Raw genomic sequence first — 24,276 nt, forward strand, 5'->3', positions numbered from 1 at the left:
GGCTGATCGCTGGTGAGCTGTCACATAGACAGCCCCTCCAGTGATCAGGACCAGCGAGCAAGCTGGTTTCTAATGTAAACATCGGGTATCCAGGAGCCCCGGCTCTTGGATACCTGCTGTTTACCTTGGAAACCAGCGATCAGAAAATGGCCCAGGCCGATCGAGCACGATCAGCGATACCCGGCAGGGGGGCCGGTCACTGATCCCTGTCACACAAAGCGATCTCGCTGGCGAGATCGCTGTGGCGTCACAAAATCAGCGATCTTGCTAGCGAGATCGCTGTGTGTGACGGGGCCTTAACCTTCTCTGTTAGCTTTCCTTTTTTGGAGATTTTGGGTACAACTAAGTATTGGGGAGGGATTGTACCCAACAGACTAAGCCATGATTGAAATCACTCGTATGGTTAATGTGTAGGAACACTTTTTTGATAACTAATGTCCCACATGTGTTTATGAATAAAGTAGTAGCGATTGGTGATGGGCGGACGCCTGAAGGTTCAGCCGAACACTTTTTAAAAAGATCAGTTCGGGTACCAGAGCAGTACCCGGACCCCATTCAGCTGAATGGGGGCCTGAACATGGTTTGTTTTTTTTTGTTGTTGTAGTAGTGTTTTGTTTTTGTTTTTTTTTTTATCTTGCTACATTGTCTTCTGCATGACAGCTCTGCAAACACTGCCTCTGATCGATGCTAAGATTACCGTCAGCCAGAAGCTGTGACTGAGAACTACTCCCAATATCAGCCTCCACCTGCTGCCGCTTAGTAACAGGGGAGAGCAGGCACAGCTAAAGGGAGTATTAATCAGCTGGAGCCTGCGTAATACATAAATATAAAAAATAACAAAAATGTCATCACAGTGAATTAGATATACCTATATCCAGACATATTTTGAAATATAGGCAGTATTATTAAAGGTCCTAGGTTGTATTGTGTGAGTGTTCTCAATGACGTTGGTATCGCAGCAAGAGAGTGGTAAACGTTAATACAACAAGTGGCTGTATGCAGTGGGCGCTCACAAGCAGGTTTCATGCATATAATACAGATAGGATCATAATGGATCCTTGTTTGAGAACTTCTTAATACTCATTACTTACCTTATGAGTACCCTATCCCACGCCATATTGCAAAATGTCTGGATATAGGTACCTTATATCTATTTCACTGTGATTGACATTGTAACATCAATATGTGCCTTAAGGGCCTTTTACACATAGCGATATCGCTAAAGCGACACTGATTTTGTGACACAACAGCGATATCGCTAGCGATCTCGCAAAATGTGACACTTACCTCCAACCGGCCCCCCTGCTGGATATCGCTGATCGTGAGAGAAAGTCCTGGGCCGTTTTCTTCTCGCTGGAGTCCCTCTGGCACCGACGAGCGACGCATGGACGCAGGCAGAAGACATCATCATCGCTGCCGTCTGACAGGTAAGTAACAACTGCCGAGCATCGCGTCGCTGGCGAGATCTTCCTGTTTGGCAGCTCACTAGCGACCATGTAGCGACGTACCAGTGGTGCTGACCGGGTCGTATAGTTTTCGGGATCGCTGGTGCATCGCTAAATGTAACGGGACCTTTACACTGGTCTGATTCCAGCATAGATATCTTACATACTTGGCGCGAATTCCCATGACCAAGATAGGGATCTAGTTTTTGATACAGTGCCTTGCGAAAGTATTCGGCCCCCTGGAACTTTTCAACCTTTTCCCACATATCATGCTTCAAACATAAAGATACCAAATGTAAATGTTTGGTGAAGAATCAACAACAAGTGGGACACAATTGTGAAGTTGAACGAAATTTATTGGTTATTTTAAATTTTTGTGGAAATTCAAAAACTAAAACGTGGGGCGTGCAATATTATTCGGCCCCTTTACTTTCAGTGCAGCAAACTCACTCCAGAAGTTCATTGTGGATCTCTGAATGATCCAATGTTGTCCTAAATGACTAATGATGATAAATATAATCCACCTGTGTGTAATCAAGTCTCCGTATAAATGCACCTGCTCTGTGATAGTCTCGGGGTTCTGTTTGATGCACAGAGAGCATCATGAAGACCAAGGAACACAACAGGCACGTCCGTGATACTGTTGTGGAGAAGGTTAAAGCCAGATTTGGATACAAAATGATTTCCAAAACTTTAAACATCCTAAGGAGCACTGTGCAAACTATCAAATTGAAATGGAAGGAGTATATCATACAACTGCAAATCTACCAAGACCCGGCCATCTCTCTAAACTTTCATCTCAAACAAGAAGACTGGTCATAGATGCAGCCAAGAGGCCTGTGATCACTCTGGATGAAAAGCAGAGATCTACAACTGAGGTGGGACAGTCTGTCCATAGGACAACAATCAGTCGTACACTGCACAAATCTGGCCTTTATGGAAGAGTGGCAAGAAAAAAGCTGTTTCTCAAAGATATCCATAAAGTGTCCGTTAAAGTTTGCAACAAGCCACCTGGGAGACACACCAAACGTGGAAGAAGGTGCTCTGGTCAGATGAAACCAAAATCTAACTTTTTTGCAACAATGCCAAACTGTATGTTTGGCGTTAAGGCAACACAGCTCATCACCCTGAACACACCATCCCCACTGTCAAACATGGTGGTGGCAGCATCATGGTTTGGGCCTGCTTTTCTTCAGCAGGGACAGGGAAGATGGTTAAAATTGATGGGAAGATGGATGGAGCCAAATACAGGACCATTCTTGAAGAAAACCTATTGGAGTCTGCAAAAGACCTGAGACTGGGACGGAGATTTCTTCCAACAAGACAATGATCCCAAACATAAAGCAAGATCTACAATGGACTGGTTCACAAATAAACGTATCCAGGTGTTAGAATTGCCAAGTCTAAGTCCAGACCTGGATCCAATCGAGAATCTGTGGAAAGAGCTGAAAACTGCTGTTCACAAATGATCTCCATCAAACCTCACTGAGCTCGAGCTGTTTGCCAAGGAAGAATGGGCAAGAGTTTCATTCTCTCAATGTACAAAACTGATAGAGATACCCCAAGCGACTTGCAGCTGTAATCGCAGCAAAAGGTGGCGCAACAAAGTATTAAGTGAAAGGGGCAGAATAATATTATTGCACGCCCCACTTTTCAGTTTTTGAATTTCCACAAAAATTTAAAATAACCAATAAATTTCGTTCAACTTCACAATTGTGTCCCACTTGTTGATTCTTCACCAAAAATTTACATTTGGTATCTTTGTTTGAAGCATGATATGTGGGGAAAAGTTCAAGGGAGCTGAATACTTTCGCAAGGCGCTGAATACTTTCGCAAGGCACTGTATACAGTTCTAGTCAGTGAGCACATCTTTTGGAGCGACGTGTGCAAATAATGAGCAATACTGTCCTATCACCTATAGATGTCTGTCAGGTTTCTGAGACTTTTGTGTTGCACTTAAGCACATTAAATTGGTGTTGAAGGCTTGGTGAGGGAATCTTTTAGGGTCAGATGGGGCGAGTCAACATGGAGCGGGGGCGCTACTACATTCCCTATAGGGTGCCGACTGCTGCTAGGAAGGGAAGTAGCGGATGTATCTCTTTTCCCTTAGATTGATCTTTCATTATAATTATTTGTAGCTCTTGACTAAACAATTTTCTGACCCTAATCTACTCCCCTATTTTACATTGAGCTTTTGCCTCTTTTCGTTGTTTTTGCAGAATGAATGAGCCTGGCTGCACAGTTGCTTTTCTGTCGGCTTTGGAAAGGACCTGACACTCGCACGTTTTTATGTTGTTTTTTTTTTTCTATCCATCCTCCTCAATGAAATCTCAACTAAGGGTACATATAATCTTAGAGCTCTGCTAACTTATGTCCCGTTATTTACAAGTTTTTCTTGTGGTATTGATGCTCAAGTGTGCTGTACATGAACCTGTAACCTTTTAATAGTAGAGGGACTTCATTAAGGGGAATATCATCAGAAAGTTACCCAAGACTTAAATCCATTTTTTTTTTATGTTTAAATCATTCATTTCTCCCCATGTTCAAATTTTATTTTTATTGCCAACTGTATTAAGAGAGAAATTACACGTGTCTCTGCAGTTTGCTGACTGGTAAATTCCTGTTCTTTCTGGGAATCCACATGCACATTTGCAGCAATAGACTGAGACCCGAACTTTTGTATTGAAGGTTGTGACGTGTGCAGAGGTGTAATCTGTCGGTACAATCCTGCCAGCGATGAGACTGCTGAAAAGGATATTTGTAAATAACAGGAAGTAAGGGTCTAACATAGTCCCAATAGCCAGGGTGAGAATTCCAAGATTCTTAAAAAAAAAAAAAAAATAGAGAATCTTTTTTAAAAGTAAATAAAATACATTTAGCATTAACTTGAAACAGTTGGTCATTTTCTGCTGATACTTTGGCTTTAAGGCAGTCTCATAGACTTGAATGGAGGAAGCAGTGCACACGTTCAGTCCCCTCTATTCAGGTTGTCTGCAACTGGGCAGTCCGGGGACCGCTGGGGAGGCTTCTGGGCTGGGCAGTCCGGGGACCGCTGGGGAGGCTTCTGGGCTGGGCAGTCCGGGGACCGCTGGGGAGGCTTCTGGGCTGGGCAGTCCGGGGACCGCTGGGGAGGCTTCTGGGCTGGGCAGTCCGGGGACCGCTGGGGAGGCTTCTGGGCTGGGCAGTCCGGGGACCGCTGGGGAGGCTTCTGGGCTGGGCAGTCCGGGGACCGCTGGGGAGGCTTCTGGGCTGGGCAGTCCGGGGACCGCTGGGGAGGCTTCTGGGCTGGGCAGTCCGGGGACCGCTGGGGAGGCTTCTGGGCTGGGCAGTCCGGGGACCGCTGGGGAGGCTTCTGGGCTGGGCAGTCCGGGGACTGCTGGGGAGGCCTCTGGACAGGCTGGGGAAGAATTCTTGAGATTGAGATTAAAATGGTGAAGTATGGTCAAGGTAAACTTTGATCTAAAAGCAAATAAAGTAATTGGACACTTGTAATGAAATATGTACACATGTGGCATATGGAAGGTTAAGTTGCACAAGACCAAGTTGAATACTGTATGAAGGTCGCCCATGACTCACAATCACCTCCAATGTGACTGTATTATAAGGCTGCGGAGCCCTGCACTGACAGTACACATGGAAAGGGTATGGTTAGCCTCCGCTACAGGTGGACTTCTGTGTGGGTCACCTTACTGCCGGCTTCTATTTTCTTCTGAGTTCATTTATGTGGTCCTTGGTCTTGTACTTTATCCAGCAATTCTTCATTTGCTCAAGACTGTATAGAATCTGACAATCTTACTTCAGTTAATGAGAGCTCAGCTGTGAAATACCCTAACATCTAGAACAAACTCGTGGTCGTCATTTTTTTTTTTTTTTTTTAATAATAAAGGGTTCATTCTAAAATGTGCACTACTACTTGAAATAAATCTGTTAGCTGACTTTTGGCATTTAATCTTAGAGCTGCATAATATAGGGCAAGAGAGCATAATCCCAGAGATGTCCCCTGTTACGCATGTGTTGTAATTTCAATACAATCAGTGTTTTAACAGCAGGAGATTCACTGCTTGACTAGGTCTCAAGTGCAGGGCAGTCCAGCTAATCTGTGCAACCCCGCCCCCACCTGGATTGACAGCTTGCTGGCGACGAACAGTGTATACAGGAATCTGCCAATCGGACGTGTGGGCGGGGATAAACACAACTCAACATTCAATAGCACTGCTACATCTATCAAACAGCCCAGTAAGGGACACATCACTGGCATCAGGATCTCTACTCCTACTTTATGCTGTGCTAAATTACATAGCAAACACCTACTGACCGACTTCATTTATAAGCGGTCCTGTGACGTGTTTTGTTTTTATTACTGCACCACATACCTGATTTTATACATGGTGTACATACTTCCCAGCAGTTTTTCTTTTCTTTGGTCTTCGTGATATCCAGTTTTCATTTTATCCCACAGCATCATATGAACAGCTCAAGATTGTGTGGTAACAGTGTGATTATTCTCACCTCCTATATATTATATCAAGCTGAACTGGCGCCACAGATTGCTAGTGCTGGCTGTATTACACAGCCGGCATTAGTCTCCAACAGGCGCAGCCGGAGGGAACCTTACCCCTTTAAACACCATTTGTTAATCTGTGACCGTGGCATTAAGTGGATCCTATCAATCCCCCTGCAATGTCCCATATTTCAATTGCTTGTTATATTTTTCTTTTCCGTTAATTCTAACTTGAGGGAGTTGGCGATTTAAACACTTTGTATTTTTTTTTTTTTTGACTGTGTCCTTTTAAAGGACTTGCACCTGCAACCGTTTGATTGCTTTTACGATATTGCAGTATATAGTGAATATCTCGGGTCTCCCTGTGGCTGAGCGTCACAGGAGGACTGAGACGACCGTGATGGGGGTCTTCTACAGTCGCCCTGTAGCGTCTCTAGCCTCACTGTGTGAATGTCTTGTTTAGCGGAGTTGGATAATACAGTAATCATCTGACATTGTGCCATACTGAGGGTGTTGGTTATTCTCATTTTATAGTTTGGGGGTGCTGTCTTCTCATCACAGAAAGACGTGCATAACACCTCCACCTCTCCATCCGACGCTTGGCATTGTGCTTGGTGATGTAAGTCTGCATGAGGTGTCCGGCGCCCCTTTTTTTTTTCTGCTACCATTGACTATGCGTCCCGACGAAGGACGCTATTCCGAAACCCGTGTCGGGGTGTGCGCCGCACTGCAAACCGGGGACCACCACTAGACCACCACCAGGTAATATTTCTACATGCTATTCAAACTATCTCCATCCTTATTTGCGTTGTTATGGGCTTTATATCCTCTACATGGCTGCTTTACTACTTCTATCAGGTGATTGATCAGCATGTTTGTCTTATGATCCTTTTTGCATTACTGCAGTTTTCCATGTGACATGAATGGGTTTATGACCTAGCGGTATTTGTTGTTTTGATTGGCCTGTACATAGATCATATTGGACACATCTCTATTCATACCTCTAAGGCTAGTTTCACACTAGCGTTTCCTGGAGCTGCGGAGGGACGCGCATGGCTGCCGTGAAGCTCCGCCTCCTCCAGTCCGCTCTGCCTATGGGCGCATGACGCTGCATGCGACCTGCGTACCCTATCTGTAGCATTGGGTGCGCAGGTATTCATGGATTTTTGTGATTATAACAGGTTTCCAACCCTCATATTTTCATTATATTTTTATTTCATTGTATTATAGCTGGGTTTACCCACTTTGGGCATAGCTTTTTTTACACTTCCATTGTTACTTGCCTCTTTATATACCATTTTGTGGTCACTGATTCGTATATATTAATCATATGTTGTACATAAGTGTCTCTTACTATGTAATTGTGCGGGCACACTGTATCACACTCTTGCCATTCACCTCTAATAAAGGCATTTTCTGTTTATTGGTGTGTGTCCCCCGCCCCTACTTTTGTGCCATTAGCCATGTCCAGTGTTTTTGGTCTTGATACCAGAGATGTAGGAGGTTATTGTCAGCAGAGCGTTGAGGACTTTTCTGTCACTCGGTGACCACACTCTGTAGAGGGAAGAAGGTTCCTGGTTGCATCGGTGGCTCCTATCCTGGTATGGGTGAGAGCGTCACCACCAGCCGCCCTGTCCGATGCTAGTAAAGGCAGACAGGCGAGGGGCTTGAGTTGCTATGCTGGTAGCATTGCGTTGGAATTTGCCTGTCTTTCATAACCTATGCTTGTGCCATGGGAGGCAGTGACCGCGCTGCCCAGGGATCTCTTCTCTAAGGTTCACCGTCTGGAAATGCTTTCACGTTTCTACAGAAAGGAAACTGCTGTAAACCCTAAATCCGGCCGGGTGAGTCAGGCTGCTGGCATTCCTGTGAGCAGCCAGTTTACATTACTAATGTTATGACAAGCCCTATCTCCCCTGGTTTTGTATGCTGAGCTCCTGCGCACACAGAACCTGCAGCGTGAGTAGTAAATCTCACCCCATATTCTGGTGTATTCCACAGAGCCTGTTCTCCATCATCGCTAGTAATGTGTATGGGGATGCAGAGATGCCAGATTCCCACAGTGCTGTGCATATCGTAGGATATGTGTGTGGCCTTCACAATCCAGAATAGCGGTTACTCTGTGGACAAGGAGTTTTTGAATTCAGTAGGAAAACCCTTTATGGCACCTACACATTTATCACCCTTTTTTTTTTTTTCTTCCCTTGTTACATCCACTAATCAGGTGCCATCTTGCTATGCTGTGAGTGACCAGAGCTTTTGGGGCTGATTTACTAAGAGCGCTTGAAATCCAGCCTAATGTGGAACAAAAATCGGTGCCTTTGGCCACATTTATGTTTAAGTAAATCAACTGATAAAGCAAATCTCTGTGCTCAAATATACCATCTGTTTTGTTCCAGTGGTCCATCTGCCGGCATCCCTGGTGCCTCTTCTGATTTAGTAGATGACGTAGCGCCAGCCTATTAATTAGAAGAGGCAGCGGGCATGTCGGTAGGAGGAGGTTCGCGCAGCTCTGGTCTAGTGGCAAAGTGCCTCCATGTCACAATTGTGTGAAATTTTTCCTGTCTTTGTAAATAAAAGACCTATCTGGTGCTGATCCTGAGATACATCCTTAACCCCTTGCTTACAAATGTCATACTACGTCATTGGTTATAAACAGCTGACGTGCCCACAATAGGCGTGAGCGGAATCGTGTTCCCTCTCGCCTATTAACTAGTTAAAATCCGCTGTCAAACGCTGACAGCGGGCATTTAACTAGTACTTCCGGCGCCTGGCCGGAAATGAGCATGTCGCCGACCCCGTCACATGATCGGTGGTCAACGACGTGTTGCCTTGACAGCCAGAGGCCTCATAGAGACCTCTATGGTTGTTGCCGGCACATTGTTATGAGTGCCGCCCGGTGGTCAGCGCTCATAGCAATGCAGTAAATCTGTTACATAGAGGCGATCTGAGCATCGCCTATATGTAGCAGAACTGATCAGGTATGGCATGCTTCTAGCCTTCAATGGAGGCTATTGAAGCATGCCAAAAGTAAAAAAAAAAAAAAAATGCTTAATTTTTTTAAAATAACTAAAAGTTCAAATCAACCTCCTTTCGCCTCAATCACAATAAAAAAAAAATCATACATACACATATTAGGTATCGCCGCGTTCAGAATCGCCTGATCTAGCAACAAAAAAAAGTATTAACCCGATTGCTAAGCGGCGTAGGGAGAAAAAAATTCAAAACGCCAGAATTACGTTATTTTGGTCGCCGCGACATTGCCTTAAAATGCAATAACGGGCGATAAAAAGATCGTATCTGCACCAAAATGGTATCATTAAAAACGTCAGCTCGGTGCACAAAAAATAAGCCCCCACCCGACCCGAGATCACGAAAAATGAAGACACTATGGGTCTCAGAAAATTGCATCTTTTTTTTCTTAAGCCAACTTTGGAATTTTTTTTTTACCACTTAGAAAAAAAAGGGAACCTACACATGTTTGGTGTCTATGAACTCGTAATAACATGGAGAACCATAATGGTAGGTCAGTTTTTGCATTTAGTGAACCTAGCAAAAAAACAAGTGTAGGATTGCACTTTTTTTGCAATTTCACCGCAATTGGAATTTTTTTCCCGTATTCGAGTACTCGACATGCTGAAACCAATAATGTCGTTCAAAAGTACAACTCGTCCCGCAAAAAGTAAGCCCTCACATGGCCATATTGACGGAAAAATAAACTTCCTGCTGCGGGAAATCCCGTTAAAAACTGGCGTTTTCCAAGCGTAATTAGCTTGCAGAATGCTAGCGTTTTCCAAGCGATCTATAGCATCTCTTGGAAAACTGACAGGTTGGTCACACTGGTCAAACATTGTGTGGTACCAGATTTCTTCTATACTTTATTGGTTACCATAAAGTGATATTGAATATTGGTGGTATATTACCCTTAATTGGGATTTTGTAATTATTGGGCAATTTTTGTGATTACTTCCATGCAACATGTCTGGAGATCACTCTTCTAGTGCAAGCTGACATGGCTGCACTGGCATGCATGTACTCGCTGCAAAAACTGCACAGCCCATTGCATGCAGTCAGCAAGCAACTGGTTAAAAATTGCATGCACGCTTAATATTCTTTTATTTTGCTTTTTTTTGCCATGGTTGCAGCTGTGTGGTACCAGATTTCTTCTATACTTTTTTGGTTACCATAAAGTGATATTATGTAGCATGGAAGCCCTGCCTTGCAGCAGCTCTGCAGAAGGGCAGCCAGGAAACAGGAAATGCATCTGCAACAGGGAAGGCTCAAACTTACTAATGCACTGGTCCCCAGCTGCCTGCACTCCTGCACGCTCATGTGCACCAGGAGGATTTTGCATTTGCACTGTGCAAACGCCAGAATTTGGGCTCCTCTTACCTCCTTACCAGGCCAAGACATTCTCCCCTTTGCTTTGGCTGGGAGGGGTGCACAAAAGACTTTGCCTCTCCTCTCTCTAGTTTTACACCCAAGATGCAAAGTGACAGTGTGCAGCTCCAGATGATCCTGCAGAGCTGCCAGGGGTTCGGGAGGCTGTTCCTGGATTGCACTTGCAGTGCACGGTGCGCCTCATTCTCCCTCCTCCGCTCCATAAAATAGATTTGCAGCCGAGAATCGCCATGATTTATACTGTCAGCGGCCGTGCTGAGCAATAAAGTTTGTTTTTTTTTTTTGTTTTTGTTTGTGTTTTTTTGTTGTTGTTTTTTTTGAGTAAAAAGTCTGACTGGAAATAGTCAGGGCTGTCTGGTCAGTCAGATAACACCTACACAATACCGCACGCACCTCTGAAGAATTAAAGGGCCCGCGGGCAAAGTGGCTGCGGACTGCACCAGATAATATCGCGGCCCACGGGCCGGACGTTCCCCACCCCTGCATTAGACGAACGTTGACAGTTTGTGTATATGAGCCCCAGACCATATGTTGTCGGGGAGGGGGAGATACTGATCCAAGATGTCCCATTTTGAGCGATCGGTCATAATGCCACACGGAGAGAAGTTGTCTCCCTGCAGCGACTCTTATAGAGCACAGGAGAACTTGTCCAAACGAAGCTCACATAGTACGGGAGAGATGGTAAAATGAGGGACCGCCATTGAATATGTATAGCGGGCTTTAGAGAGAGCTCAGCATGCACTGCTCTGCTCAAGAAGGATGTAGAGCCTGGTTCATGGCATCATGGGGTGTTCCAGTGGTTAGACGCAAGCGACCTGAAGAACTTACAATTTTAGGAATAACCCTTCTAATCTTGCACAATTGGGGCACAGCCACAGAAAATGCCATGGATGTATGATCAGTGTGGGTCCCATCGCTCTGTCAGCGTAGAGGTGGCACCGCTAGCTCAGATCTCTCCATTCCTTTTTATGGAAGTTGCAAAAATTGCAGAAGAAGCTTGAGCTTGACTAAATGACTGTGTATAGTCCTTAAGGCGATGTCTGTGTATTATGCCATACATAAGTACCACACGCAGCTGCGTTCTCACCCACTTCATCCCCCTAGTATTACATTGCTGTGTATGGACACTCGGCAGAACGCTCTTATATCAGTAAATGGAGGCCTGTTATAAGATCTGAGAACTGGATGAGCACCCCATGCAGAATGCTACCTCCTGTCTTTGATTTGGGGGGGGGGGGGGGAAGGCTCACCAGTATGTCTGCAGATACTGTATTGTCATTCGTGCATTTTCCATTATTGGTGCCTTTTGCCTGCTTCCCTTTTTGGTTTTAAAGGCAACTTGCCCCTTAACTCATGCCTAAACTATGGGATGTGCGCCGTCATTCCAGAAAAAATAGTTTGGCAAGCCGGGGATCATAGGCAGTTGAGGCTAGTCTGCCGGCACCATGCCTCCAGTGATTTACAGATTTCTTCCATACATGTACGTGGGGAGAGACCTGTCAATCTAGATCGGCGAAAGGAGAAGCGCAGGACTAATCACATCTCTCCCTATGGTCCCCAGCCAGATCTTCAAACTATATGTACTCCGAAAGGCTGATGATTTTCACAGTAAAACACCTGATAACTTTTCATCTATAAATAAAGCCATATGAATCTTCTGTGCTGCAAAACAGTCACTGTACATGGTGCTAAGTGAGAACGAGCGAAGTTTGTGGTCAAATGCATGGTTTAAATAGAACTTTTATGTTCTGCAGGCTTCATGAAGAAATTCTCGATTTCTACAAATATATGTCCCCACGACCTGAAGAGGAGACCATGAGAATGGAGGTCGTTAATCGAATAGAAAGTGTCATTAAAGAGCTGTGGCCGAGCGCAGATGTGAGTATTCAGTGACTCCATGTGATGCCTGTGTTACCGCTGTTTACTCTGAGACTCCTACTAAACTGATCCACGGTCACGGGGATCTGCTCAGTGGCAGTGGTGCTGGTGATGCAGCCATAATCTCTTGGGAATCTCTTAAATCTTCTATAAATCTACAGACTGATGATCAGACCATGCCGGTTCCTTTGAGGTGTTTCTTGATATGGTGGGAAAAATAGCACTACATGTAAAGAGCAATAGATATATAGATAGAGATATATATATATATATATATATATATATATATATATATATATATATAGGAACTTGACTATGGGATGGAGGATATGTATGAAGGGTATATGGGCACGGGCCTATGGGATCGTGGATATGTATGATGGGTATATGGGCACAGGACAATGGGATGGAGGATAGTTATAATTTGCTATAACTAACCACAGTTAGTTACTATGCCCGGGCAGCTAGTGTATGTATGTATATGTGTGTGCATGTATGTATGTGTATATATATACACACACATACATACATACATACATACATACACACTAGCTGAAGAGCCCGGCGCTGTAACGAACTGTGGTTAGTATAGCAAATTATAATTATCCTCCATCCCATTGTCCCGTGCCCATATACCCATCATACATATCCACGATCCCATAGGGCCGTGCCCATATACCCTTCATACATATCCTCCATCCCATAGTCGAGTGCCCATATACCCATCACACATCCTCCATCCCATAGTCCCATGCCCACATACCCGTCATACATATCCTCCATCCCATAGTCCGTGCCCGTATACCCATCACACATCCTCCATCCCATAGTCAACCATTATGACATCATAATGAGCGGCGGGGCTTGCAACCTATGATGACATCAGCGTCACCATGGCAACCATTATGACATCATAATGAGGGGCGGGGCTTGATACACACATTTTCCCCATTATGTAGATGGGGCAAAATTGGTGAATTGGAACGCATGGGGTTAAAATTTCGCCTCACAACATAGCCTAGGACACTCGGGGTCCAGACGTGTGACTGTACCAAATTTTATGGCTGTAGCTGCGACGGTGCGGATGCCAATCCCGGACATAAACACACACACACATACTTGAGCTTTATATATTAGATATATCTATTTCTTTATCGCCTTATTGGGGGACACAGATTTCCATGGGTGTATGCTGCTGCAGCTAGGAGGCTGACACTATGCAAAACAAAAAACTTGGCTCCTCCCCGGCAGCATACACCCACCGACAGGCACCAAGTACCTCAGTTTGTGCTTAGTGTCTGTAGGAGACTGACCGGGATCTCCCAGATCCGCACTTAACGATTTCTTTTTAGGCTTTAGTTGTGTGTATTAATCTCTTCCGTTTATTTTTCAGATTCAGCAATAGGGAAACAGGGTGTAAGTTCACCCTGCTTTCTCATATCAGGCGACTGAGCGAGCAATGTGGTAGTGCCCACATCGCAACTCTCAGGACCGCAGGCAGGATTTTTCCCCTATCACCCTCGAGTGCTATGGGCTGATGATGGTGGCCGGTCCTAGCCAATTCCCCTCCTCACCCCATCTCCCGGGACAGGGCTGAGAGGAAGACGGCGGTCACCAGCGGTGACATTCCTCCTTCCAGCAAGACATGGTGCCGTCTTCTGCACTATAGGGACATGGTGCGGGTACAGAGGACTTTCGCGCCCAGCGGCCTGCTCTCTATTCGTGGGCCCCTGCGGTCACCCTCCTCAGGGACCTATATAGGTAAGCTGTCTGAATGTCCCCTACAGCCCCTCATTCACCTGGACCCATGCTGACCCCCTCAGTACCGCAGCGTGACACAGGCATCTACTAGCAGTCACTGGGGTAGCTGGCACCTGTTTGAATCTCCCACCCTGCGTTCTGCTCACATAGCAGTTTTCATGACTGGCTCCTATAATAGCTGGTTTGAATTTCCCGCCCCCTTTTCCCCCGGGCGCGCGTCTCCCCTGCCATCGCTCTGCTCTGAGGGAGTTCACCGGTGTTTCTTCTCGGCGGGCAGCAGTTACCTTCTTTCATATGTCCGCAGCATCGCTGGCGCCCGGTACGCCGTCCGACATTATCCTCGGGGGGAGACGCACTTTCACTTTGGCAAGCTTCTTCCTCCTCTCTGCGCGCACTTTATTTGGGCTTTTTTCAGCCCATCATGGGGCTGCTTTCTCTTCAGCGCCATCAGTCTCCCCCTCTAGCCGCGCCCCCCCCAGTCTTCATCCAGTCACGTGGCTCAGACGTTAAGCTCCCCCCACCGCTAGCGTTTTTCTGGCATTTCTGAGAGATCACTTTCTCTCCTTTCTCCGGATCTCTTCTTGGGGGACACAAGGTGTTTGCTCCGCATCTGAACCTCGGTAGGCTCGGCGTTGCTATAGTTTGACGCTACACTTAGCTCCCCATGGCAGTTCCCTGTCATCTTAGTGCTACTGCCGCATAGACTTATGCCCAACTCTGCAAGGGCGCTCTGTTCCAGACCCACCGCTATTAACTACGCCTGCTTCTTCCAGCTCGCAAGGTCCTTCCGCTTCACCCAGGCTACGCTCCTCGTCTCCCTCATCAGCAGACGACCATAGGCCAGACGATGATTCCCAATCCGGATCTGACTCAGAGGCCGACAACATGGCTAGAACTTGGGACATGGTAGATAGTCTCATATCGGCTATCTTCCAAACCCTCAAAATAAAGGAAGATAAGGCACCTCCTCAGGAATGCTCTCTCTTTTAAGCGAGCGAGGCCTCCCCCTCGAACCTTTCCTAATCACAAGGAGTTCGACACCTCCTTAGCCAATCACTGGGAACACCCTGAGAAATGTTTTTCAGGCCGGAAGTACTTAGATGTGCTATATCCCTTTGAGGCGGATCTAGTCACGAAATGGACCAAAGCTCCTGAGGTAGATCCTCCAGTTTCCCGTCTTTCCTCTAAGACGGTTCTATCCCTCCCGGACGGAGCTTCGCTTAAAGATCCGATGGACAGGCAAATAGAATCTCTGGCTAAGTCAATTTTTGAGGCATCCGGCACCTCCCTCTGTCCTATTCTCGCCTCTGCCAGGGTGGCCAAGGTCATTTCAGCTTGGGCAAAAATTCTTCGCAAGGGCATCTTAGCGGCAGCACCTCAGGACGAGCTGGCAGATCAAATTAATCATGAAGGTGTAAATACCTTGCGGCCGGGTGTGTAGCAAGAGCTAACAGCAACATAGTAGCCATACGCCGCATCCTTTGGTTGAAGTCGTGGAGTGCGGACACCACCTCTAAAAAGTCGCTCACCAACCTGGCTTTTCACGGCTCTAGGCTCTTTGGCGCCAAGCTGGATCAGATAATTTCGGATGCCACTAGTGGTAAAAGTACCTCTCTTCCTCAGTCCCGGCCTAGAAGGTTTTTCAACAAAAAGGCTGCTCGGCCGTTTAGGTCCTTTCGCCCCTTCGCTTCCACTGAAGGTTCATCCCAGCAGGACCGGCCCTCCGCTTCCAGGGACCGGAGAAAACCATCATATAAACCCGCTCCCCGCTGGAGGTCAAGAGGCCAGCCCACCAGGTCTTCAGGCTCCCGGTCCAGCAGATTTTCCTCTAAGTGACGGGTCACCCCCACCTGGAAATTCTTCCAGGGTGGGAGGCAGACTTTCCTTTTTCAAGGACGCTTGGCTGTCTGTTATCGACGACACTTGGGTCAGGGAAATCATCACTTCCAGTTACAAAATCAAATTTTCTTCCCTCCCAAACAGTCGCTTCTTCCTGTGTCGACCCCCAAGACAGCGGTCCCAGATTCCAGGGTTCCTTCAGGCCGTCTCCTCCCTTCTTTCCGCCGGGGTTGTCGTCCCCCTTCCTTCAAACGAACGGTTTTCAGGGTTCTACTCAAATCTCTTCGTAGTCCCGAAAAAAGACTGCTCTCTTCGTCCAATTTTAGACCTCAAGTTGCTCAACCACCATGTGAGAGTACTCCTCTTCAAAATGGAGTCCCTGCACTCGGTAATAGCGTCGATGGAACCTGGAGAGTTCCTCTGCTCTGTCGACATACAGGATGCCTACCTGCACATCCCTATTTGTCTGCAACATCAGAGATTCCTCCGCTTTGCGATTCAGGACAATCACTATCCGTTCGCGGCCCTTTCCTTCGGCCTGTCCTCCGCTCCCCGTGTCTTTACGAAAGTAATGGCAACAGTCATGGCCATTCTTTGATCCAGGGGGATTCTCATCATCCCTTATCTGGACCATCTCCTGATCAAGGGCTCGTCCCGCCAAGACTGTTTTGAGATAACCCTGGATGCTCTCGGCCGCCTCGGATGGATAGTCAACAAGAAGTCCATCCTGAACCCTACCCAGCGTCTGACCTTTGTGGGCATGGAATTCGACACGAATCTAGCCCGGATGTTTCTACCAAGGGACAAGTTTTCAACCCTTTGCAAGGGAATCCGATCCCTAAAACACTCGAGGATCATGCCCCTTCGGTCCTGCATGAGGGTCCTGGGGAAGATGATAGCTTCCATGGAAGCAGTGCCTTTTGCACAATTTCACTCTCGCCCTCTCCAGCTGTTCCTCCTTTCAGTCTGGGACAAGACTTCGTTTTCTCTGGACCGCCCCATCTTCCTTCCGCTCAGTCAGACAATCGCTGACTTGGTGGACTTCGCCGGTGTCAGTTCTCCAGGGAAGGTCCTTTCTTCTGCCTAAGTGGCAAGTCATCACCACTGATGCCAGTCTCCTGGGATGGGGGGCGGTTTACCATCGGGAAAATGGCCCAAGGGCGCTGGAACGCCCAGGAGGCTCTTATTCCCATCAACCTTCTGGAGATCAGAGCAATCTTCCTTGCTCTCCTTCGTTAGCAGCCTCTCCTCGTAGGCAAACCAGTCCGCATTCAGTCAGACAACGCCACGGCCGTGGCGTACATAAACCACCAGGGCGGTACTCGCAGCAGGCAGGTAATGTCAGAAGTGGCAAGGATACTGCGTTGAGCAGAGCGTCACGTTCTGGCGATCGCCGCCGCTCACATTCCATGGGTGGAGAATTGGGCAGCCGACTTCTTAAGTCGCCAGGGTCTAGCGTCAGGCGAATGGTCCCTTCATCCCACAGTCTTCAATCAGATATGCCAGCGTTGGGACACCCCGGACGTCGATCTCATGGCATCTCGGATGAACAACAAAGTTCCTCACTTTGTAGCCAGGTCCAGGGATCCTCTAGCAGTCTGTTGCAACGCCCTGGTAATTCCGTGGTCCCAGTTCGAAATGCCTTACCTGTTTCCTCCCCTTGCCCTAATCCCAAGGGTGGTCAAAAAGATAAAGTCAGAGAGCATCCCAGTCATTCTGGTGGCTCCAGACTGGCCAAGACGTCCTTGGTACGCGAAGTTGGTGAACATGCTCACGGACGTCCCCTGGAGGCTTCCATACCGTCCAGATCTTCTCACAAGGCACCCTTTACCACCAGAATTCTCAGTCTCTGAGTTTAACGGCATGGCCGTTGAGGCCACAATTCTGAGAGAATCGGGATTTTCCAGCAGGGTCATTCAAACCATGATCAGAGCTAGGAAACCAGCCTCCTCCCGCATTTACCATAGGTACTGGAAGGCATTTTTCCGTTGGTGCGATAACGATGTTTTTCCATTGTCGTTCTACATTCCATCCATACTTGGCTTCCTCCAGTCTGGTTTGGATGTGGGCCTGTCTCTCAGTACCCTCAAAGGTCGTGTCTGCCCTGGCAGTCCTCTTCCAGAAGGATCTGGCTTCCTTACCGCAGGTGAAGACTTTTCTCCAAGGAGTCGCCCACGTGGCTCCTCCTCATCATTCTCCTATAGATCTGTGGGATCTCAATCTCGTTCTTGGCGTTGTCCAAAAGGCGCCGTTCGAACCAACCCAGGACATTCCTCTGTCCCTTTCTCTCATGGAAGGTGGCTTTTCTAATTGCCATTACATCCATCAGGAGAGTTTCTGAGCTGGTGGCTTTATCCTGTCGTTCCCCGTACCTAATCCTCCACCAAGATAAGGTCGTTCTCAAGCCAGTTCCTTCCTTCCAAAGGTGGTATCCCCCTTTCACATTAACGAAGATATCGTCCTTCCATCATTTTGTCCTGCGCCTGCTCATCCTCTGGGAAAGTCGCTCCACAAACTGGATGTAGTGAGAGCCTTGCGTGTCTACCTTGCCAGGACCGCTTCTTTTCGCCAATCCAATTCCCTGCTTGTAATCTCTGAAGGTCACCGGAAAGGACTTCCGGCATCCAAATTCACAATTGCTCACTGGATTCGTTCTACCATTCTGGAGGCCTACCGACTTCAGGAAAAACGGCCCCCTCCGGGAGTGAGCCCACTCCACCTGGGCCGTAGGGGCTTCTTGGGCTGTGGGACACCAGGCTTCGGCCTTACAACTTTGCAGAGCTGCGACCTGGTCGTCTTTGCACACCTTTGCGAGGTTCTATAGGGTTCATACCCAGGCCTCGTCTAATGCCGCTCTCTGTAGGAAGGTTCTGCAGGCGACGGTAGCACATCGACCGACCCAAGCCCTTCCTTCTTTCGTTCCTTTATGGCTGTTCCCACCCTCGGGACTGCTTTGGAACGTCCCATGGTAATCTGTGTCCCCAATAAGGCGATAGAGTGATTTTGGGTTCTTACCGTAAAATCTTTCTTTGAGCCTTCATTGGGGGACACAGCACCCTCCCTGTTTTAAGTTGTACCGTGTTGGGTCTTCAAGTAGCTTGTTGGGTTGGTACATATGTTGATAGTTTTTGGTTGCTTCTCCTACTGCTTTCTCACCAACTGAGGTACTTGGTGCCGGTCGGTGGGTGTATACTGCCGGGGAGGAGCTAAGTTTTTTGTTTTGTCAGCCTCCTAGCAGCAGCAGCATACACCCATGGAAATCTGTGTCCCCCAATGAAGGCTCCAAGAAAGAGATTTTACGGTAAGAACCCAAAATCCCTCTGTTTTTGGCATTTAAAAAAAAAAAAAACTTCTACAGTGGAGTCTCCAATACAGATGTCAGCCATCTAAGGAGGTTTCCTCTGGCTCCTGTCTTCAGGAGCGCGCTGTTCCCATACCCCCAGCTTCCTGATTGACTGCTTGGGACATTGGCTAAGTGCAGGCGCCGGGCAGGTTAGTAACGCTGTTAACCTGTAGATTAACCCCATATCTGCAGGTTAATAGCGTGTTGTTTTTTTTTCTGGTGATAGGTTCCCTTTAATGGGCTCAAAAAGTTAAGAATGTTTAAAATAAAATTTCTCCTGCACTACTGCTGCTCCACTTCAGACAGCTTTTCATCCCCCCCTGATGATCTGCGTTGCTTAGATGAAATGTTTGCACTGAAGCCCATCAGCTGCCAGTGATTGACTGCAGCGCTCGTCTGACGCCCCATCGCTGTTGATCCTAGCAGACCAGAGGGGGGGATGCAGCTCTGACAATGGAAGAGCCACATTGGTCTGTGATGTTAGCCCATTAATAAAGGTTTATCCAGCAATGTCCAAAACACTTCATCCACTTTTTGCCTAACTGACCTTTGTGGCTTTATTTTTCTAAGCATATTAAAAGAAAAAAAAAAGAAATGTTGCTGTTTTCCTATTAGACTCTAGGTGTCTGTCCACACTTTAATGTTCTCTCTCGCTGCCACAGCCCATGAGCGTCCACATTAAGTACATAGAAAATCACATATTATGCCCAGAGAACATTTTTACATAATTTGTGCACAGTGTGGCGAGATGGGAAGGACCTGGTAAATGTTGACTGTTTTCATAACTAGTTCTTTCCATGTAATTGTTTCATTGTGTGCCCGGTTGCTTATATTCTTTTTTTATGTCAAGGTCCCAAATCTAGTCACACATTATATATTGCTCAGTTTGCTTTAGATTACCGGTGGCACATATGCTTGTTTTCTCACACACGTAATTCGGGCTTGGAGAAGGCTGATATCTGCTCCTCCGGTCCTCTTTAAACGTACTGCTTATGTGGGACCTCTCTAGTGATCATTGACTCCAATCCCCCCAACTGATGCACCAGAAAAAAAGCTGCGATTATTATTAATAACCACCTAAATGTCCGTGCAATTAATCCCCAGCGAGATGTGTATTTTACAATCCTCTACTAATTGTGCGTCCATCTGTTTTTAGGTTCAGATATTTGGGAGTTTCAAAACGGGTCTTTATTTGCCAACCAGGTAAGGAGTTTTCCTAACTTATCGTTTCTTGGTCTTACAACACATCTGATACATTATCTGACATAAGGAGACCCGTTACTTCCCAGCATGCGGTGTTTCCGTAGATCTACATACACAAAACTAAAAAGTGTCCCTCCGACCTCCCCTGTGCTGGTTCACGTTTTTATTCCTTTTATTTTACTGCATAAATACACTGAAGTAAATCCATGCAGGTTAATATTTCAGAGCCTTGTCGTCGGAACAAATACACCTAATGTATACTATCAAAGACTTGAGTGGTGGAAATGGGTCACAATTTTTTATTTATTTTTTTTTTTTTTTCTATGCTCTGTGTCCTGGCACAAATAAACCTATCAGAGTCCAGAAATTACTGCTAAAAGTCATTTGTTTTTATTCAATTCCTGGCTACTTGCTATTGTGAATTTCATGTTTTTACACACTACTATTTTTTTGCAGTAACTTGGCTGCTGTAGCTCATATATGGTATTGTTTAAGCGTGGTACAAATATTTTTTTTGTTTTGTCAATTAAAAATGTTTAAAAACAGAAACTTCCGAGGCTAGCTTGTTTTGGAATCTACCCTTTAGTCCTCTCCCTGTTACTTGTGTGTGTTGTTCCATTGGGGTGAGACTGGTGGGACCTGCACTGACTGGCAGGACTAGGAATTTTTATCCAATAGGGGCACTTTGATCCCTGATGCAGGTTGGATGTCCGTCCGCCGCCCCATTCATTCTCTATGGAGTATGGAGCTGCTGGGAAAAGTAGGGTGCAGTGCTCACTAGGGAATGGATGGAACCATGATGGAGCGTGCACACGGCGCCTGTGCTGGAGCGTGCGCCAAAGACTCTGTTCTACCAATTTCATGGATTGGAGATAACTTGTTTTCACCAGACAACCCTTTTTAATGTATGTTGTGCATGGCAAAAAAACTAAGTTCTAGAAAACGGAGATACGTAGCCTTTTTAACCCTTTAATGACCACCAATGTCTTTTTACTGACCTGCAATATGAGTAGCATCCTCCGACAGGCGACAATGCTGCAGCTGTACACTATAGCTGACATCTTGCTTCCTCAGCATCAATGTTGGCACCGACCATGGCCGTTTAACCCCCTTAGATGCTGCTGTCAATAGAGACTACAGCAGCTAAATGGTTAACAGTGTTCGAGCTTCCTCTTCAACCCTGTTTACACCCTAAGTTGATCATGTGGTCCTGATGTTTGCCATGGCAATTCATGGCCAAATAACGGTCTTAGTCTGCCGACTTCAGTGGCCTTGTTCGGGGGCTGGCAACATTTAGGTGGTAATAATCAACTTTCTCATTCCTGTCATGCCACTTTTAATTCCTGAAAAGCACCGGAAGGGTTAATAAACTACCTAAAAGCAATTTTTAATACAGTGAAGGGTGCGGTTTTAAAATGGTATCTCTTTTGGATAATTTCAAGATATAGACTCTCCAAAGTCACTTCAAAACTTAACAGGTCCCTAAAAATAAGTTGTTGTTTTTTTGTTTTTTTTTAAATTTCCTGGAAAATGAAAACTTGCTGCTACACTATTAAATCTTCTAAAATGCTAACAAAATAAAACAGCATTTCAAAAATGGTGCTGATGTAAAGCAGACATATGGGAAATGTTATCTATTAATGTTTTTGTGTGATGCAACTATCTGGGTTAAAGTGATAATCAATCAAAGTTTGGAATTTGCTAATTTTTAACATTGTCAAATTTCTGATGTTTTTATAGCAAAACATAAAACTTATCAACTTCGTTTTACCATTGTCAGAAAGTATATAAATGTCACGAAACACTCCAATATCAATGGGATATGTTGAAGCATTCCAGAGTTGTTACTACAGAAAATGACAGATGTCAGATTTTAAAAAAATTACCTTTTTCCATACAATGTAACATTCAGCTCATGTGGTGCAGTGAAGCCAGCAGACGTGTGGTCAGAGCGCTCCCGTCCTACATGAATCTAATAATGCTCTTTTTGTCTCGTAGCGACATTGATCTTGTGGTTTTTGGGAAATGGGAGAATTTGCCTCTCTGGACTCTTGAAGAGGCATTAAGAAAACACAAGGTGGCCGATGAAAACTCTGTTAAAGTATTGGACAAAGCCACCGTGAGTTCATTTGTTGGGGATATACTACTCCTGTGTGATCCGAAATTGTGTGATATGTAAATCATTCTTTTTTTACAAACCTATTATCTATTGGATGGGGAAAGTCCTGAATTATTGTACTTTTCACACTTGTCTCTATGACGCACAAGTGGCTGACATTTTGTTTTCTACATTTGATCTTCTTCATTGTGTAGATTGGGGTAAAATCTGCAGAGCCTTTTCATTAGTAATGAGTTTATTTATAGTGACCATCACGGATTTTTATCAAATTCACCAAGAACAATGCAACCTGCCACACCCTGGGGCTGTTTTTTTTTTTTTTTTTTTTCTCTCTCGATCCCAGTAGTTGACTTTTTTTCTCTGCAAATTCATTGCAGCTGCCATAAAGCATGCACACCATGCTGCAAAGTGTCTCTACAGTGTGGCCATTTTTGTATGTATTTTTCTTTTTCTAGGCATTGTCGTAGCATGAAAATGCTATTAAGAATAGTCATTTCTTTATTGCTGTCTTATAACATCTTAATCTGTTTGGTTTTCTTTTAGGTACCGATCATTAAATTAACGGATTCATATACTGAAGTCAAAGTTGACATAAGTTTTAATGTACAGAATGGGGTGAAAGCCGCCCAACTCATCAGGGATTTTATCAAGGTAAGAGACTATTTTATTTAGCTGCGATACACCTGGACCAGGCGACCCTCCCTATAGGACCCTCCATGTAATGATTTATTTATGTTAGGCTCTGGCGGGGGGGAGTGGAGGCTCCTGGCTGTCGCCTGGAGTTTTACAGTCACACGTGAGACAGTAAAGGCCCCGTTACATTTAACGATGCCCCAGCGATCCCAACCACGATACGACCCGGTCAGGATCGCTGGTGCATCGCTAAATGGTCGCTAGTGAGCTGCCAAACAGGCAGATCTCACTAGCGATGCAGCAGCGGTCGTACTCACCTGTCAGACACGGCGAGGGTGACCATCTTCTGCCCGCGTCCATGGCTCGCTCGTCGGCGCCAGCAGGAAGCAGACGGAGAGAAATGGACCAGGCCGATCTCGCGCGATCACCGATAACCAGCGGGGGAGCCGGTCAGACGTGAGTATCACATGTAGCCATATTGCTGCTGCGTCACAAAATCGGTGACGCTTTAGCGATATTGCTAGCGATATCGCTATGTGTAACAGGCCCTTAAGAAGCACATATGGATGAGCTCCTGAGGAAAGACTTCATGTAATTTTTTTTTTTTTTCTTTTTTTGATCGGCGTTAAAAAAAATAAATTGGTAAAATAAGAGAAGAATATTTATAATTGAGTCCTCAGTGGTTGATACCTTTTTAATGGCTAACGGAAAAGGTGGAAGCAAATTGCAAAATAAGGGGGTAATTATTAGTTTTTATTTCTTCATTTTTTGTTGAATATGATTTTGGGGTACACAGGTCATTGTAAGCAGCATGTGTAGATCATAACATTTTCATTTGTCTTTTGTTGCAGAAATACCCAGTTCTTCCATACCTAGTGCTGGTTTTAAAGCAGTTCTTGTTACAGAGAGACCTGAATGAAGTGTTTACAGGCGGGATAGGCTCCTACAGTCTCTTTTTAATGGCCGTCAGTTTTCTGCAGGTGAGCTGCTGTCCTTTATTGCCTACATTGTAAACCTTGGGCTGTCGCATAGAGATGACCGGTAAAGTAAATGTTAATGTAGTTCCCTATGACCGACATGAAATATCTGTATCCATTGGTAATTTTCGTACCCTGTGTCTTCCATGGTCCTGGTTTGCCATGGCTGTGACTTT

At 45.8% G+C, this 24,276-nt stretch overlaps 1 protein-coding gene across 2 annotated transcripts in view; it reads left to right on the forward strand.

Annotated features, from left to right (window-relative positions):
- Positions 1–24,276, forward strand: part of TENT4B (terminal nucleotidyltransferase 4B) — a 55,708-nt gene that overhangs the window by 12,309 nt on the left and 19,123 nt on the right. For both annotated transcript variants that reach the window (XM_073576170.1, XM_073576171.1), the window contains exons 2-6: positions 12,102–12,225; positions 20,325–20,371; positions 22,370–22,490; positions 23,034–23,141; positions 23,975–24,103. In XM_073576170.1, coding sequence (XP_073432271.1) covers positions 12,102–12,225; positions 20,325–20,371; positions 22,370–22,490; positions 23,034–23,141; positions 23,975–24,103 — 529 coding nt within the window. The remainder of the gene's footprint in view (positions 1–12,101; positions 12,226–20,324; positions 20,372–22,369; positions 22,491–23,033; positions 23,142–23,974; positions 24,104–24,276) is intronic.

Source organism: Dendrobates tinctorius, unplaced genomic scaffold (assembly GCF_039654945.1).
Source record: "Dendrobates tinctorius isolate UK_male_01 unplaced genomic scaffold, ASM3965494v1 ptg000047l, whole genome shotgun sequence".
Classification (NCBI taxonomy): domain Eukaryota; kingdom Metazoa; phylum Chordata; class Amphibia; order Anura; family Dendrobatidae; genus Dendrobates; species Dendrobates tinctorius.